This window comes from Tigriopus californicus, chromosome 11, assembly GCF_007210705.1.
Source record: "Tigriopus californicus strain San Diego chromosome 11, Tcal_SD_v2.1, whole genome shotgun sequence".
Taxonomy (NCBI): Eukaryota; Metazoa; Arthropoda; class Copepoda; order Harpacticoida; family Harpacticidae; genus Tigriopus; species Tigriopus californicus.
The window spans coordinates 15,225,754-15,245,822 of NC_081450.1; the positions used below are offsets into that span (position 1 = coordinate 15,225,754).

General features: G+C 44.5%; 1 protein-coding gene across 1 annotated transcript in view; it reads right to left on the reverse strand.

Moving 5' to 3' along the window:
* LOC131891213 (uncharacterized) overlaps positions 1-20,038 on the reverse strand; it is a 28,854-nt gene extending 8,816 nt beyond the window's left edge. Inside the window, exons 1-2 of the mRNA XM_059240737.1 lie at positions 19,287-20,038; positions 563-1,196 (exon numbers count right to left, since the gene is read on the reverse strand). Of these exons, the coding sequence (XP_059096720.1) occupies positions 563-830 (268 nt within the window). The 5' untranslated portion in view covers positions 831-1,196; positions 19,287-20,038. The remainder of the gene's footprint in view (positions 1-562; positions 1,197-19,286) is intronic.
* Positions 20,039-20,069: the final 31 nt, after the last annotated feature.

The window sequence follows — 20,069 nt, forward strand, 5'->3', positions numbered from 1 at the left end:
ACTCCCAGTCATCATCCTTTATGAATCCGAATACAGCACACATATCCAGAGCTTGAGTCTGATCGACTCAAAACAAGGAGACTAATGGACAAATTTGAGGCGTTGACCTGAGGTTGAGGAATAGTTATTTTGATGCCTCGTGATCGTTTGAATTATAGTAGATGGGGAATTTGATCGAACGCCATGAATGAGGAGCCTATGATTTAGCCCAATATTTAGCCCAAGGGCGTTGAAAGTAGGAGGGTGAGAGGAGGAGGAGGAGGAGGAATGAAGCTTTTGTGGCCGTCGCACTCGTCGTCGTCGTATTCGTCGTCATCGTCATCATTGGGTCGGGTCATGAGGCACTACTTCATCACCCAATGCCTCACGAGTCACCGCTAGTACGGAACAAAATGTGAAAACCCACGGTAAAATGAGATGCGTTATGAGCCTAAATTAGAGCACCATCATAACTGCCTGAACAACGCGTACAAGTTACATGGGAGCTCTGGAGTTAGTTTTCCTGCATACACGCATTTGTGAAGATACTGCAACATATTTTCCAATGAACGATTTGCTTTACCTTCAGACTCGGCACTTCTGGCCACCCTGCGTGGAAAATCTCCAGGTATTGGCTTGTTCATTTCTTCGGGATTGGAACCACCCAAATAGACATGGCTTCTTCCCAATGTTAATCCAATATTCATCATCACGATGCCAAGTACCAAAATTCGAGCCAAAAGAGCATTCCTGGGTTTTGGAGTCGGCATTTTGGGGCTTGAATAGATTATTCCTCGTCGGCTTTGGGTGATCAGACTGTTTTCCAGCCTTTGTGGTTGCGTCGGCGTCATCTCTAGTAATGGCAGCAGTAGTAGTAGTAGTAGTAGTAATAGCAGTAGTAGTGGCAATGGTGGTTCTGCTTCGTCTACCTTGATTGAACCTCTCTCGTCAAGGGGAGGCTTCTTTGTCTTCCTTTGAGATTTTTTAATTAGAGACAAAGATATGTGCGAGTGAGTGTCTGTTATTGCATCATTCACACCATATGAGGAGAAGAACTCTCAGCCACTTTCATCCCCAAAAGACGTGCGAGGGAATGCCGCTTGTTCGGCACCAATTAGGGCACACACGGACGAGGAGGGGCTTTGCCGGGTTTCAACCGAGATCAATCTTGACTCCTTCGCGAGAAACTCGAGTTGGTGGAAGATCGCTCACCACACCTGGAAATTGAAAGAGAAACAAATGGTCACATGTATCATGTTCCAATTTGTGTCTAGACGATTATCGCCTTCTGATCATGACACGAAAGGAAATCACCTTGAATTATTCTCATCCCTCAATCAGACAAGAGGGCCAATGTCAAGATTAGCACACCAACAACTCACGTCGTGCCTACGTACGGTCGTACGTATGGACGTACGTACTTGTATGCTGAATGTTCGTGGTTCATGATGGAACCAGACGACATCATGCACATGATCCCATCGAGGATCAAAGAACAGTGAAATTGATTTGAATGTATCGGTTTGTTAATAAAGAAAAACAGAATGACCACCATACCCTTCTTTATGGACTTTCAATCTAAATCCCTCCTGACCATGCAGGCATTTCCTTTTAAGAGATGTCGCATCTAACATGACATTAAAATGACTGCCAGAAACAAATGAGCTCGAGCCATATAGGGCAACATACGGTACTGTACTATACATCGATGCCTAAAACCGTACTTTGAGGCCGCTAATTGATTCTTTTTCGAATAAGAATTGCTCATCCTCCAAGTTCTTTCCGATTTCATCATCAAAGGCAAAGAGGAATCTGGCACTTTCCAAAATTGGCTGTCTTGTTTGAATTTTAAGAGCTAGCAAGACGCGACGAGTAGACATAGTAGACAGAGTTTGGGAGTCGTATGCGTACGTACACTCATTCTCGTGGCGTCTCGGAATTAATTCATTCCACCACCACAAGAAGAAGAAGAAAAAAACTGAAGATAAGAAGTGTGTGAGCATGATGGAAATGGTCTTGAAATTCACAAATTACCCTCGCTTGGCTGCTATCAAAATGAGGGCTCCAAGACGTCGACGTCGACAAAGTTCCACTTTCAATATTTCCTCCTTTGGGGGAATTGTGGCTTTTGGTTCGGTATTTCCCTCCCATTTTGAACCCTGAAGTGCCCATGAATTAGCTCATAAATCGTGTTGGCTTAAAATTGCTAACGTTTTTGGCGAGGTGCCGAAGGTAATTTGGAACTTTTCCGAACGCTTGTCGGGCCCGGTCAAACGAGTGCCCTCAAGAGATCTTATGTGTAAATCAAAAATAACATTATTATTTATGATATGACTCGGTTGGTCTTTCCCTTCTCATAAGATTGACACGACTCCATGGCTGTGGCTTTATTGGCCCCACCAAGCGACCGCCGACCACGTGCAAGCTGTCCTCTCCTCAAGGTTCATTTATCTTGATTCTTTAGTGAGCGTTCTTAATCGCCTGGATCAGATGCATCCATTCATCCATTCACCCCATAATTATGGCCCACGTTAGAATTTCATTTATTTTTGTTACCCACCATTGCACTTCCATCCCATCAATTTTGAAATTTGAGAGATGCCTAACTAGCTCTTTGCATTGCAGAGAAATGAGGCTTTAATCAACATTATATCATATCATGTACAATACACTATTTGCCTTGAGTGACGAACTACTGCGAAGAGGATTTATCATCGTGAAATTAGCAATTAGCCAAAGGTAACCAGCAATATCTAGCGATTAATAGACACTTTTCGCACGTGTCAGATTCACGGCTGGGTCAATTGCAGTCAAGCCCTTCATGAGGTAAGATTGAAAAGCAATCAAATCATCATCTCCTGAGATGCAATGGTGAAAATGCCCTCCCGCAAAAAGCAAGATCAAAGTACAAATGGCGGACAGATTTATTGTCCGCCTTTGAAGTCCGTTTCTAGTTTTGCCGCCTTGTCTAGGGCAAGTTTGTTTGCACCGCCGCCTCATTCGTTATTTTTCTGTCTTCTACGTACGTACATATGTAGCTCACACATGCACTCGAAGAAGGAAGTGGGTCAAAACGAATCTGACAAGGGATCCTTACTAGGATCTACAGTACAGCATTCATAGTAGGGCACGAAATCAGGAAACCCTAAGCGAAACAAGCAGCTATTCAAGAAAATTCACACTTGTGATCAACGAGGGAATCGTTCAAGTAAGTTGAGTTGGAAACCGGAGGAGCCTTCCCTGGTCTCGGCAATAGCGCTCGTGGCATTCAAATTTTCGAAATTCATAGATCAATCACCAACTGAACCCTCAATCTAAAATTATAGATTTCATTCACAGCCAATAGCGATGAACTTCAATCCGCGATTTCTTCGGGAGCATTCCCCAGTCCAGAGGCCCTCCGAGTCCACTCATGAATCCTCCTTCTCCACGGCTACTACTGCAACTACTTCTACTAGTACAACTATTGCTACAGTTACTACGACTACGTAGTTCATGCTTCTTGCGCTCAATTGGAATTTTCTCCTTCTTCAAGGCGGGCCAATAGAAATTTGGATTTGGCGTCGAATTTGCACTAGACTCGCCTGTAATCCGTTGGAGCTATATGTATATATGTGCACGTATACAGTGCATGACCTTCCTATTTCGATCGTCGAGGTCTGGGGGGTACTAATTTCGAGGAGGAAATGCCTACAGTGGTATGTATTTTTGAGGCATGACAGGGTATCATTCATTACATCCATGCACAATTGAAGGGGATGGCAAATTGATGGCCACCTGCGTCAATGGCATGTACAAAATAAAGTCACCCTGCCTCCACTACCCTTTTTTCATATGCACGTGGACACACTATGTACGTAGAATTTGTACACATGTCCATTTCCTGGCTAGGCGGATTTTTCAAAAACAAACAGCCTTGCTCTGAATGCATTTCCGTCCGATTAATGAAGACAAAGTGCATTTGCATAGGGAAATGAGAGCCAATGCAGCAAAAAGCACCACCGATGATCGTTTTCTTAATTCTCCTGATTTAGTAGTAGCTTCAAGGGCAATTCATTTTGCTTACCTTTACGATCTTTCGAGCAAAATTAAAGCCTCAGTCAGCTCTCGACTGGCAGGTTGAAAAGCAAATGAGGCCAACATAGCTGCCATTAAGGCAAAATTACAACTTCGCAACATCCTCAAGGGAAAAGAGCCGAAGAGAAACGAAGACAATCGACCAGCTTGGCTAATGAACCATGATTTATGCCCACCGAGTTAGAAAAGGAGCCCAAGCAGTCACAAAAGAGGACTTTCGATCCTTATTCAAGCATTTTAAACAACCAAGTCGGAATGGGTCCTTTCGGAACTTTGGGAACAAGAGGTTCTCGGAATGACGCATGACTTTGTCTCAGGGTCATAGTCTTCTCCTTTTTTGAGGTCCATAATCCGTTTTTGCCACTTTCCATCGGAACTTTATTGTCATTGCTCGCCCATCCCCCTTCTCATCTTAAGAGGACAGTGAGGATCTCTGGACTGGACATTCAAGACCAAGATGACTTCCCTCCTCTTGGATGTTGCGTAGTCGGTGCAATTGCATTTCATGGTGATACGAAGGTTCGAAAAGTCATCATACATGCGCTCACAAGAATAGGACGGTACTTTTTTTGACATGTACAACAACTAAGAGCCTTCTTTCATGGGCTGAGCACCGAGGTTCAGAGTCAGAGACGGACTGTGGTCGCTTATGGGATGGGTGCAATGTCATTTCCACATCGTGATCAAGTCATTACGGTAAAAAATCGTATCCAACCCCGCCAGGATGAAGTGTTCGTTTCTTTTTCCCTTCCTTCGGCTTCTTTTGGATTACCAATAGAAGTATCTAATGAAAGAGAACGCACGGGGTTGTGTTTCAGGTCTCGAGAGAAGACTCTATCTCGCCTGCCTGACCCGGTGCATTTTATGTACTGCAGAGAGCGGCTTGGACTCTGTGTGTCTTGACCACTGGCGAATGGCGAAGTCACAAAAAACATTAGGAGGATCGAATAAGGACTTGGTCATTTTGCGCCACTGTCCATTAGCCTTTTGTCACAACAGATGATGATAAGAATTGTGAGATTGCTCAATGCATGCATCCCAGCAGTCAGAAAGTATGAATCTGGATATCGTCGTGATCTCGCAATTCATGCCTGTTTGCGACTTCATGCTCATTGTGTTGAAAATAGTCTCGTGTGCCGACAAAGCTCTAAAGGCCGACTTCCAATGCTCAAAGCCCTTCTTGGACAAGGCAGTCCTTCCCACTAACAAACCCATTTTTTTCACTGAAGTGGTTTCACTCGGACTGGTTTCAAATTGGGAGTCTCATTTATTTCAAGTACGTTAATGGCAGAAATGTCATTTTGGTATTATGCAGGCCTGTTAAAAATGAAAATTCAATCGTTTTTGTATGATTCATAGTTACTTTTGAACACCGTGTAAAAAGCAGCCAGCGAACAAGGAACATTTTGTACTCCTCCGGAGTGTGAGAATTGCTGGGAAATCAAGGCTGTGCTCGAGTAAGTGAAGAATTTGGAGCCACAACGAGAAGAGCAGGCTTTGGAAAAAGTACAGTATAACGAGGATTGTGAATGATGGCAATTCTTTTATCCTGAGCTATGTTAACGCGTGAACAGAACAATTTGTCTGGACGACCAGAGACCGACTGACTTGATTGAAATTTGTCTGCCTCACTCGTACATGATGACTATCTACGAATAGAAGTCTCTCATACTATGTGAAAATCTGTCTTGGAGTTGCTATCAAGAAATCATCGCGGCTATTCTTCTTTGCCCCTGATTTATTATGTTGACCAGTCTCCGTATCTTGGAATGCAAATCAATCGCCTTAAGGCTGGCTGACTGACTGTACAGTTGTCGAACAAAATCGATTGACCTTGTTAAGAGTTTTGACAGAGATCTGTCAACTTTACCTCTCATAAAATTTAGTCGTACTTTGCGCCCTGTTTCGTTCATTTTGACAAAGCGTGGTATTGACCAAATTGGCTGGTTGCAATGGTCATTGAAAAAAACTTGGATCAACGACAAATCCGCGGTGGAAGGGATTCAACATTTTTCCCATTGCTTTTAATCTACCAGTCGGATATACACTGAATACATGAGTTGATTCTTGTATGAGAATGGTTGAGCTTTTTTCGCTGTACATATTTTCTAATTATAATCATCTAGGGCCAGTTTGTAGCTATCTTGCGATTTGGTCTTTTGATTGCGGTAAAAAAGGTCACTATCATCTCCTCCGTCCATCCCGGATGACCCAAACACGGTCAAAAGAACCGAAAAGCATTGGAGCAATGTTTTTTGTGCCTCAACTATTCATTGGGAGGACTGTAAACGAATTGGAAATTCGACTGTCCAATTCAGTTTGTACTGCGTTTTACAAAAGCTGGTTGGAGCCAATTTTGCATGATCAAGTTTCGCTGTGTATATAACGTCTTTGAATCATTCACTGATTTCTTCTGCGTACTCGATAATTTCTTTCTATCCATCTATCAAAAGGCCCATGACCTTCAGAACTCGCTCAGTGTCCATTCTAAAATTGATTTGTTATTCAGCCATACTTTTTGTTTAGAAGCAGCTTTCAATTTCCACATGGTTTAAAATTAATACTTATTGCCTACATTTACTGAACATATCGAAGGGAATCAAAATTCAAAACGAAAATCATGAGCTAGTTCCTGTTTTTCTCAATGAATAATGACCTGGCCATTGGTGAGTGCCAAAACAAATGGTACTTCCTCCACACTCACCAAGTTGATTGTTCGCTTTTGGAGTGGTTGATTCGCTATTAACAAATTAAGGCCTGACCAAAAACGTGGTCACAGGTCCATCGGAAGAGCCCCCATATTCGGCTCGATCTTACCAACGACCCTTTCGCACTTTCATGGGGCATTAAACCCCAAACCGACTCAGTTTGGACAACTCGATTGGACAGACTCCATATGCATTGAATGGGATAAGGCCATATTTTGTCCCGGTCTCGGAATCTTGTTCGAGAGGAGGTCAACCAATTAAAATCTCTAAACCAACAAACTCGTTTTGATAGGAAAAGAAACACACACACACACCACACGAGCACATCCTGGTTTCACCCGATTGTGTTCGAACGACCAACGAACGACCAACGAAGGGATTAGATTCAGGTGGAAAGGCACTCTCAGATTGGTCCGGCTGCTATTCCCTTCATTACGAAGAGCATCCCTCGTTTCCTTGTGCCTTTGACACGGTCATTTTCCCAATGGATGGTGAGCCGAGATCAACGCTCTCATATGTGGCTACATGATACCACAGCATGATGTACATCCGAGCATGCAAGCTTTTCACAATTATCGGATAAACACTTTATCATCCAAGTGCATCTTGGTCCAAGATGCATACTCTATATTATACACTGATGGAAACCAGCTTCAAAGGAACAAACATTATTGGTAGATTTCGATCTGGTCCACATGTTGATTTCCGTTGATTTCTTATGGGCGTTATTGGAGGGGCAATCACTGGACTTACAATAAATAGTTGATATGGAGAATTATTAACAACCATGGTCAAGCACAGTTCCTTACAGTGGTGCCAAAAAACTGCAACATGAATTTTAGGATCCAGTCTAAAAGTTCATCATGAGCTCGTGAAGATTCATGCTCAAAGACGACGGTACTTGGGAGATTCAAGACGAAGGGGCAAGAGGCAATTACAGAACTTTCATGATGGCTGGATCGAGTCAAGCAATGACGCCTGACGAAGTGAAATATCGCCAGTCTCAAGCCTCTTTTCAATCGAGAGTGAGTGCATTGCCATGTTTCTACGATACAGACAATCAGTGGGGGAGAAGAGTAGTTAGAATACTGAAGATCCCTTTTGATTATCGAATGCTGAAGGTGGCTAGGAATCTCGAATCTGATCCTAGTTCCTGTCTAAATTGCCTCTTTAACGTTAAAGTTATGAGCCACTTGACTTCCGAATGAATGAATGAATGAATGAACGAACGAACGAATAACGGTTTCATTGCACCTCTGACTTTTGAGGTTCTATCGTAATTTGTAATTGCACAAAATGATTGTCATCACCTGAATGGTGACATTGCCCAAGGCAAGAGGACAAACGGAGGCCTAATATAGAGCACGCAATGCATCTGGAGGAGAATCGCAAACGGGGCCGAAGGAATGGTTCTGCGCATTGAATGTTTCAAGACTCAAGACGCCTTGCCCGAATGAGGGCAATCTCACATTTGAGAGTGCACTTTCTCAGCATCAGATAGGTCCCCGGTTCGAGTCTCGTTCCCGGCATTTCTAAAGGAAACTTTTACGTAGACCCTAACCATATCTGTAGACGGGCAACCAATCCGATATTGGACATCACATTGCTTATCAGAATTCGCAAATGGATGATGTGATGAATGGCTTGATTAGTGATTAGCACCCCAAATGCACAAAAAATGAAAACAATTTCCAACGGGATCGTGTGCAAGTGAGGAATATGGAGTTATTCAATGGCCACCGCCTGGCCATATTCTATCGCTCACCAGGCCTGGTTGTCCATTTCGTGGCATTTTCAGGCTTGAGTTTGCGACTGAAGTAAGAAAGATAGGAAATACGACGATGGAAGGGGAACGAATACATGCATGCAGACCAATCAGTGGCGTGGAGTGGGGAAGTGATGCTGGCTGGCTAAGCAAATACAGGGCAAAATCACTCTAACGACGCGATCGTGAGGAATAAAATTTGAGTAACCCTCTCGTTAAACCCGACCTCCACCATTGTGGTGTGTGGGCTTGGGCCTCTCTCTTCTTTTTTTCAATCTTTCATTCAAGCTCGAATCCAAGTCCAACATCAACATTGACAACAATAACAACAATAACAACAACAACATCGGCGACTTATTTCAATGAAAAAACGCTCATGCTTATCCAAACATCGCGGATAGAGTCCAAATTGTCTTGTTACACACGCGCAGTTGAGTTTTAAACTACTCCACTTTTGACTATTACGACAGAAGGGATGGCTGCATGATGCTCATTGTTCAGTGGAACGTGGCTAGATAAGCTTGATGTCCCGAGGGGGGAAAAAGGCCGATGCTGCAATCTTGTTATTGCGGCTTATCGCCCAATTTTGACATCCACTGGACTTGTATCTCCACGCACGTTCTATATACCTACTCGATGGTTATCCAAGGGGAAAGGAAGGATGGTTGGTTGGTTGGTTGGATAGAGTGTAATGCGATGGTGGTAGCTGCAGGGGTTTTATTCACTGTGAAAGTGATGAATTTAGATCACTATCTCAAGTGATGTGCATAGTAGGCACAGGGCTACACAAACGTGCTCGTACGTACATCGAGTTGCCGGTCAGTTTTACGTGGAACCAGAGGCATCATTAATCTTCCATCGGATGAAAATATCGAATGAGACTTGCCCGAGGGGGACTTTCGGATCTCCTTTGGGATCCATTTACCGTCAAATTTGACTTCATTTTAATGACTCCTCTACATATCAGGCAGACAGCCATCGGTGGGCGAGGAGCCTTCTTTGGAATCCAAGATGCCAGTGTTTCGAACTATCTGACCGAAATCTTGCCTTACGAGGGACTTTTGATTCTTCAACAATCCAAGCTGTGTACAGTGCCATACAATGGTATTCTTACCTTACTCGATTGTGGTGTCCTGTCATGTTCGTTCAATTTTGAAAACAATGTCTCAATAAATCTCGAATTCTCGAGAGTCATGCATTCTTCGAGTCCTCAAACATCTCACTCGGAGGAAACCAGAGACTTGAACGATCCCAACCACCAGCCACCCTAAGAGAACCATTACCACCCTCATCATCAACTACCATTGGATCCATGGATGGAATTGAGCTCGAGCTGAAGTGACTAAACAACCTACCAACCCACCAGCTAACTACGTAGCCAGTTAGTCAGCTCATCAGTGAGTCCGTCAGGAAACAAATAGTATCGTCCATTCATGTATCCCGCCAAGATGGTCTTGAGGCCAAAGACCTCCCAAGGAGTGCGGCTCGATCGCCTCGCTTGTTTCTCTCTTCATTGAAAGATTGCCGGGCCATTCATACTGCATAAGTATCTTGGTAATCCTTCGATGATACGTGTTGTAGGAGATTGTGGATTAGCGAACTTGGCCAATATTCTAGACGACTTCCAGCATTTTGGTCATTGCCAATGCCCGAGGTGATATGCCAGGCACTCCAAATATGCACTCAAGTCCCTCTTGAGTTTATGTCAATTGCGGTTACGACCACGAATGCAACTACTATGTTTATACCGTATAGAATAATATGACTCCGGCAATATATAATATAACTGCGACTACGGCTATAAGTACGACTATGTCTATAACTACGATTATGACTATGACTACGACTATGATGCAGGCATAGGCTGTTGCTGCTGCTGCTACCACCACTGCTCTCACCACCACGTCCAAAGACCATGGACGCTGCTCCAGCTGCTATTCTGAGTGCCGTGCAATGCGGAGGCATCTTTTGCCCTGGTGAAAGTTCTCTCTCCACAGAGACGGAGAAAAAAAAAAAAAGGAATTTTCAAGCTCCTTCCGTAATGTGTGTATCTATGCCATAGATGTGCTCTTGACCTATAAAAGAATCTGAGAGGACACATTGACCATTTTCAAATGTAGATCTTGGCAATAGACAAATGATTGGAGAGAATGACAGAGGGAGAGCCATTCTCTCTGGAGAGAGACTCTCGTACTCAAAACAGATAGCAGGAGCCTGCCTCACGATCTGTGAGTCGATCAAATCTGTGGATCTTAAGCACGAGCTTGGCTAGAAGAGCACCATCACTAGACATGTACGCACAAGTCTTTGGTTGAGGCACATCATCCAGCATGGAATTAGAAGTGTTCGAGTACTATTACCAGTAGTATGTATGTACCGTAGTTGGAGACTAGTAGGTAGGACTAATGGTCGCAATGGTGGTAGTACAGAAGTTACAACCGAGTTATTGAAGTGGTGGTAAAGGAAGTAGTGGTAATCATTGTATGGATGAACATAGCCTGCTATGCTAGACGAGCGTTGAAGCATCTTTGAATTTGAGAGGCAATTCACTTAAGTGGGCAGATAGATGGTGGTATTCAACTTGTGCTTGATAAAAGCGCCCAACTCGACATGACAAGAAGCAGGCGCAACCAGCTACTGTTGCAGCTACTACCACCACCATCACTACTACTACTACTGCTACTGTTGAAGAATGGAAAATGGTGGAGCGAAGACGCTCAGACCTGCTTCTGAGTGTTCGGTTCTTCTCGCTGCCAATCGAGCCTTTCACTCTTGGCTACTCTGCAATTTTAGCCAGGCTCGAAACGAGAACGCAATGGTCTAATAACCGATCTAAAGATGGCGCAAGTTCATTCCAAACTATCAACCATCCAAAGCGACGAAGAGGCAACCAGGAAAACGGCCAACTTCGATCGATGATATATTGGGCTGCCTCCTTGAATGCCGTGAAATTGTGATCATAGCCAGGACGAGGAATGCTCCGGTCAAAGCTGCCTCATATCGGACAATTTTCCTCATGAACTGTTCCGTTCAAGTCGCCATTTCGCATAGAGATCTAAGCTGCAGCAGCCCCAAGCTTTTACTGGAAGTCCTTTTTCATACTCGGGAATGACCATGATCCACGCAACAATGAAACCAACCGTGAAAACGTGTTAATTCGTCTCTTTTCGATTGAGGGGGAAATCTTTCCGCCAATTTCCACCCAACGCCGGCAGCAAGTCCGGAGCAAAACATTTCTGGATGGAGCGGAGAGACGTTCAAGCATAGCCAAGCGACGGACAAGTCTGAGCCTATGGATGAAGTCAATCAAACTGAACGGAACTGCATTTCTGTTGGCCTAACAATCGAAGTCTGGTCTCGAGGTAAAGCATACGTACGATTCAGACAATCTTGGCCATTTATGACCAACCGTTTCAATGCGTGCTTGGGCTAGTCGTTTATTTAGAATGGTTTCAGTGTACGTACGTACGTACGTACCCTTGTTTGTTTTAGCTCAAGGCGATTGGGTCACATGCTCAAGAGGTTTTTGGGGTGATGTATGTTGAGTATGTCGAGGGGGAAACTTTGGAGAAATCACGTGGGGCGTCCAATCCGAAGCGAATATTGGAGGAAAGCGTAAAGTGTGTTGGTGCATTGCTCAATTGGGACTCTACGAGGCACTCTAAGCGGCACTCTGGCGAGCGAGTTGAATACCAATTTAGGGAATAGCTACAGGCCCTCATCCACCATGAGCTTCTAAAGTTTCTCACGGCCCTCCAAGTTTGAGGCCGGCAAGGCCTGCCAGGCCTGACCATCACATCAAGTGTAGAAAAATCAAACAATAGCATATTTGCAATGACACGGCAAGAATGTCCCCCACTAACAAATGACAGGGTCTGAGAGGCACGAACCTGAAGGGGAGATTCACTCCCGAACAATTTTGCAGAAAGAATGGTTTCCACGTTTTGTCATTTTCAGACCATTCGGAATGTTTTCATAAAGCCAAGCGAGCAGCGCCCCCCGGAGCCAATTCTGCTATGGAAAACGAGCCCAAAGCAAGGGCTGGGCTGACTTGGATTTTTTTGGGAATAAAATCGAAGTGGTGCATGATGACCTCCCTCCCTGATAACTCTGACGACTCCTCTCGGACGATTACTACCACTTCACCACCACCACCACCACCACCATCACCACTACTATCGTGCTGTTTGTACAATAGTACAAGTGCTAATACCAGGGGTGGATCCATTTCCAAATAAGGAACATCTGAGTTAGTTGTCATTTACGGTGCTACGTAGCTGGGTTACTGATCACTTTGGGTGCAGTCGGCTTACAAGGATAGGCCATTTATGTAATGGGATTCCGTCACCCTCCGCCTCCTCCTCCTCCTCCTCCTCGTCATTGCCCTTCTTTGGAGTTCCAGCCTGTTCATGCTCAAGCTGGTCCTATTATTACTTTTTTGCCGCTCGAGTGTTTTCAGGACATGTTCACGGCAAGGGATTAGGGATGCCCGTCTCCAACTCTTGTGGGTGCGTACGTGCATAGGTACGTGCGTACATAAGCCCTCGAGGGGTTTCCGACTTCCTCCGTCAATCTTGGGGGCTCACAATCGACCTAATGATCCTGAAATTGAGGATTGTTCAAGAAATAGGATATCCTTGGTGTCTCAATCATGTCTGAATTGTTGGGGCACAGGAAGCGCCACTGTCTGATGAAGTGGGGGCACACTCTCCGAGAGTTGGGCAAGATCTTGGAATCAATTTCGAGGAGCTCCGGTAAGACGATGAGTGTACGTACTTACGAGTAGTACGTGCATGATGCAGTAAGTGGTTCGGAGTCATTTCATCCGCTTCTTCAAACCCCAAATGGTTTGTGGTATTATACCATCTGAGGAGACAATGAGACAGGCTGGGTGGTTGGGTGGTTGGTTGGTTGATGCATATCTAAGCTCTGTGGACTCTCAAGCCGGCCGAGCTGGGAAATGAAGAAATCCACCCATGAATACCACCTCTATACTGTAGAGTAGGTAGTAGATATTCACGGACAGAGGTGCTTGGGTGCACTCTGACCTCTTGGGGTGAACAAATATTTCTTTTCGATCCGACTACTTTCAGAGCTTGGTCATCCGAAGGCCTAGCTCGCATTAAGAGTCGGGAGCGGTCAGGGATTTTCGAGATCAATCGGACAAGATTTCTCACAAATTCCCATCGTTCTTCTAGCTTTGAACTAACCCGATTTTGGACTTTGACCCTGGCCAACTCCCTCCCCGAACAAGTCCCTAAAAGGCAAGCGAACCATCGCGACAAAGGAGACCCTGTCAACAACAATACATAACATCAAGTTTTCTACCCCTGTGGAATATCCTCATAGACGATCGATCGTAAAATAGACATTTGACTGCTGACGGACGATTGCTTGAAAATGTACAAGGCGTCAAAGCCAATGTGTTTTTTTTATTGTAAACGCCCATAATTTCTCGTCCAAGACATCGATCGTTCGTACATCTTTCCTGCCTACACACTATTTGACTTGTACGGCACCCATGATCTCTCAGATCTCTCGAGAAATAAACGACGACCCGTGAGGAATGGATATTTAGACATGTAGTGTGAGAAAACGAGACAAGCGTCCGTCGGAGAGTAATGCGATATTAATGGAAATAGAACTCTGCCAATGGAGTGAGTGGGTCATTGAGGAGGTCACGTTTTAAAGGCACACGGACAAAAGGCGACAAACGAACGAGGGCTCCGCCCAAGTCCATTTGAACACTGGACCAAATGACCCGTCGGCAATCGGCAAGTATGGAGACAGGCAGCAGTGACATGCGAGCGAACCCTGAGAATTGAAATAGAGCCCTCAATACGTATAATTTGGAGTGTCTGCCAATTGTCTGCGAACATACTGTAAGGAGTTGTGGCGAGGCGTCATCATGCTCAGATCTGCAGAGGCGCTAATGACATCCTTCTGACGGACCAAATGAGCTCTGCCAAGTGGGTCTTCATCCCAATTTCCCCGCCGCTCATTTGCATTATGACATCTCATCTAACTGGCCGGACCGTAGGCAATTGGGGGTCGAATGAGTGTGTTTCACATCCTAGTAAGACCTATGTAGGCACGCACGTACACACGCAGGCACGCAGACTCGATTCAAAGACACGCATGTTGTTGTGGCACCTCAAGAAAAGAAGAGCTCGATAAGTTTCCTCGTGATTTCACTTCCTCTTCAAGTGACGATGAATACATGCATTGTCATACATACATACGTTTACGATCTAGCACATGTGAGCAAAACAGGGCTTGGCAGATTTTCTACCGCTTGTCCTCTCCAACTGACAGACAGGCTTGGGTTCATGCGAAAACATGTCCGGTGGTTGTCATCAGCTCCGATTTCTTTGATTCGAGTTGGACTCTCATTAGGGCGATTTAAGACAGGGTGATGCGTTGGCCAAATCCAAAAGTTGTCAATGCTGCGGCCCCAAATTTGTGCGGCCGAAAGGAATCGCGATTGGGAAGGAATTTTCTCTCGCTTCACGGAAGCACAAACTCGATCCAAAGACAAGTTGCGACAGAAACGAACGATCGATTTGGTCAAGTTTTATCCTTGCTTTGACTTCAGAACGTGACCGGAATGAAAATACACTCGACCACATCGTGTTCATGTGTATATGTGTGCCATGGGGAAACTCTGTCTTGTTTTGGGTCACGAACACGCCAACCACTCTCTTTCCCTCTCTCTCTCTCTCTTTCTCTCATGGTTGACTTCATAGATAGGCCCCACCCATAATATCTTGAAAATCTAATATCGCACAAGGAGAGAATGGATAATGAGTCGAACTTTAATTTGTGGCTTGGGCACTAAAAACCTGCAACGAGAGAGAACCATTCTATGACTTCATGGCCCAGTGACGGTGAGGGTTACAAGCTGGATGGAGTTCAGTCCAAGTTAGAGCATAAAAAGAGTCAAATATGCACGATAACGTTAGCAGTAAATCAGTGCGAGTGGTCAATAATTCAAGGCGAGGGCCGAGTAAAGCGAATATAGCACACAAATATGATTGATGGACCTGAATCAAAATAGAATTAGCTAGTAGACACAAATACGCCATGTCTAATGGAGCAAATACTTTTAACATTAATTGATTCATTAAGGTAAAACTTGGTTGTTTCTGTTTCGACCATCCGCAGGCTTATCTTTGAACTTGCCGAATACTTGAGATTGAGGTGGAGGTAGGCCGAATGTGGATTAGCATGATTCCGTCCAAAGAAATTAGGCTTTACCTTGAGTGAGCTTGAGATCAGGATTTGTGAACCCGGCCGCCAAGGAACCTGGCAAGAAGAGATCCGATTCAAGGATTCCTATTCTTCAGAGTTCAAGCGAACAGTTTGGATCCTCCCAATTCCCAATTTTCAAGTGTCCATTCAAAACAAGACTGATGATGAAACGACATCATTGTCAAATGTGGCGCGGTGATGATGAGAGAGCGAAGTCAGACCGATTTCATCCATTGAAAAAAAAAGGTCCTGTCAGGAAATCGTGTGTGGGAGTCAAACAGGACACAGAATTCATGTTCGAAGTAGGCGACGATGACGAGGCTGATGGTTTAGCTACTACTACTACTACTACTACTACTACTACTACTACTACGACTACTACTTATCCGCCACTACCATCACCACCACCCACCCACATCGCCCGTCAGGACCCTCAAAAACAATTCCTCAATAAGTCCTCGAGCTAAGGTGCAGCCCGTCCTCTTCATTCCCGAGTTTTATGTGGTCCCTCGTATCGAGACGAATGGAAATCAATTTGGGTTTTCTGGCCCCAAAACAGCTGACTGGCTCACACAGCTCACGTCGTTCCATTTGGCAATCCTCCCAACCAGGATGCATTTCACCGAGTAAAAGAATATGAAAGAGGCTGACAAAAAAAAGCAATCAGTCAAAGTCCATTTTTTATTGGACGAGACGAGACTGGCCAAGCAGAATCGCTTGGAATCTTTTTTTTTCTTTCTCTTTCTCTCTCTCTCTCAATCAAAAGGAACCCAAGGATCGAACAAAAGAGGCGCACATGGAAACGAGTTATTTCACGTTTGTGCTAATGAGCATGTCATTTTGTCAAGACCATGCTAATGAATTGGAAATCACCAGACCAGCCATGGCATATCGCCCTTCCCGTTTCTCGATCCGCTCATGCCCGCGAGTACATAGTACATACTAAGTCATAACTTGGGATTGGCGATCTTGACTAAGGGTCGTAAATATACCGTTTACGCTTATTTGAACAAGAAAGTAGAGCACCTGAATGAACACAAGCTGGTTTTTTTTTCGGTGAGTTTCGTACCCAGCGAGGAGGAGCGTTTCCAGACGTGTTTGTTCTTCTTCAGCGAATGATTTTCACAACTTTCAATTTTTGATCCGATTCGTTTCTCAAGCTTGAACATCACACGGAAGGCACGTCGTATCATTTAAATATGTTCAATTGGCAAAGAATTCTCACACTCAAACTGAGAGGGCGATTCAAGTGAAGGACATTCCAATTCACTGATGAATCGATGGCTTGATGGCTCGCTGGATCGGATGGATCGTCGTAGCATCCATGGCCTTACCCTCGTATCCTCGTATCCTAGTAATTGGGGTTATCACGATATCATTGTCCCGCGTGACCCTATTGTTCCAATAAATCAGCGTTTTATGCGATAATTGCCAACATTGTTCGTGTTCAAGAGGTGACGAATTGTCAACAATCTCTTCTCAGCCTTCCTCAACGAACAAGTTGTGTTGATGGGAAGTCAAGATCCTGCCACAAAAAAAGTGAAAACTTCCCTTTGTCAATTGTCAGGGCGGCAAAAGACCTCAAAGCTCTGCTTCTTGTTCTTCTTCTTGTTCTTCTTCTTCTTTTTCCTCCCCGTCGTCGTCGTCGTCGTTATCTTAAAGTTCACCTTCCACCTCCTCATTTCTTTTCTCTTGGTGTTATTAGTTCTCATTAGGTGCAGAACGTACGTAGGTACACCCTCTGACAAGAGCCTTTTCAGGGTGTCTTGGGATGCTTGATCCGACATAGTCTCTAAAGACAGGAGGGGCTACCGTGTAAAGCAATTTCTTGTATTCATGATTGACAAGACTGTTCGTCAACTGGTTCTGATGTGGTTGAAACTCGAGCTCATTGGCTTTACTGCCAATACCACATGTAGCGTACAGGTGATAACGAAGACATCCGAGCCTAAATGAATCTGTTTCCCCGTCTGGTATACTAGATGGGCCGGGGGAGAGGGGTGATCCCTGGAACGCCTTTCCAGCAACGAGATATGACCAAGGCCTGAGTTGTCCAAGATGAATCTGATCGTTGGGACTGATAAGTCAACCAGATACGACCAAGACGAGTTTTTGAAGACTTGTCGAGGATTTTTAAGCAGGTTCTTTTAAGATGGTTGGTCCATTTGTTTGGTATATGGTAAAGAGGGGACGAATTGTCTGTGTACCGGGACGGAAGGAAATTGTACTGCAAACTACAGGGCATGAACCCTTGAAGAAGAAAATAAGTGATGATGAACAACAGAACCCAGCATTCACATTTTGACAAGGATTCCATGTCACAAGTTCAAGAAGTCGAGCCTCACAGATGCCATGTAATCATTCAGTACTCGTCAACATGCATGTGCAGACTGCTAATATTACTACTGTACTACCACTACCACTAATACTTCTTCCCTCGCTTCATCCCTAATCGTCCATGCCTAAGTCGGATTCTGGATTGGAGATTTCACGATCTGAAAACTCGTGCCTTTTCTTGACGTGCGTTTAAACGTCTCAGTTCTGGCCAAAATCTGACTTTGAGTTAAGATTCATTAGTCTGCCAGGGAAAAGGACACTGCAATGGTTCGGTTGGCGAGTCAATGTTGTTGGTCCATAACATGTAAGCTGTTCGTACAGTGCATGAACTAAGTTGAAAAAGAACCCCTTCTGCTCTCTGTTCGTAATAATCGGCATACTTGAGCTCGCTCGGTTTCTCTCTCTCTCTCTCTCTCTCTCTCTCTCTCTGAATCCAGACTTGGAGACGATGACTCACGTTCAAGGGTTGCAAAGATCAAGTTCATAAAAACAGGATTAGCCAATTAAACGGATAATTGGGTCAGAAGCAGCCAACTTGCAAAACGAGTTTGTGAAAGACCTCTTAGTTGTTTGATCATTGCGTCACGCTCACTCTCTTAGACATTGTTTAGCCGCCAAACTTATAGTGGATAGATAGTAAATATGATTCGTTCATCTGACCGCCGCGAAACACGTTTCTTTCCGAAAATCTGGGAGAGAAAGTTGATACCGGCATTTGTTTTAGCTTGTCGCGAACAGCACACATAGCGGGAGCGATGGCTGCCTAATCACGGCATTGGTTTCTTGGTCGCCATACTCTTCTAACCTAGTTAATTTGGGGCATCCATTCATTGGCACGCAAAAACAACATGAGCTGGATTGAATTGCATTTTTCAACCAACGTGTCTCTCGGTCAATAAACCGAATATCAGGCTTGTACATAGATACAGTAGTAGTCATGTAGTGCCTCGAATGTGTGGTTTCTTTTGCTTGGGATAGAATAGCTTCCCCAATGTGTTGTGCTGACAATCCCTGACAATTTGAAGCCCTCTTTTCTTTGAACTTGCGGTGATCGATTCGTAATGATGACAAAAGCGTTCCCACTTGTTCATTAACGCTACACAATAAGGTAAGAGCTATGAAATTGGTCTCTTTTAAACAGATGCCACAATGGTTAAAAACGGCCTTACCTCGGACTTGTGGCTCTTTTCAGATTATAATTTCTTTCTTCGTTTTCTAACGCTGACGTCGTTGATGGCTTCAACAACTTGCGTTCTAAATGCGTCAGATGGACCTCGAGTGGTGCGTAGTAGTCGGTTTGGACGTAAATTCCCGTCGAAAAGTCTGCGAGAGACTAGAGGGAAACGGTTCCAAATGAGATGAGGAACTGTCAACCAACGATGATGCCACCAATTGTTGTTGTTGTTGTTGCTGAGGGTGTCGGAGCGACGAGAAAGGATGACCGACCGCTTGGAATGTGAAGGCAAGGAAGGGATCTTGTTTGAGCCCCTCTTCTTTTGCAACGAACAGCCTTTCTTGATTTTTGATTTGCTATCAATCCGTCTTCAAAAGGACACACACATGCTCACTTACGCCGGGTCAAGGCGACATCGCACGATGATAAGTCATGATGATCACTCACCGGTTGGCTATCTGAACTCAAGCCGAAGGCTCTATTTGAACAATGGAGCACTGGTTTCAATGTGGAGTATGGAAATAATATGTCCAAAGCTGATCGAACTGTTCACTCCTCACTTGTTTTTTTAAACAAAATAAGCTGTGGCACACAGTCACTGGAGAAAAGAACGCGAGTTATGAACGTGGACTCTTGTTGCGGAGTGGAAGAATGGCCAACCAACTCTTTTCAAGTTTGGCCATATGGGTACTTGAGGCTGCTGCTGACACACACGGTCTCGGGTAGAAAATGTGGATTGCCTTCTGGGATTATCTTCTTGAGCAGAGGGAAGAAAAAA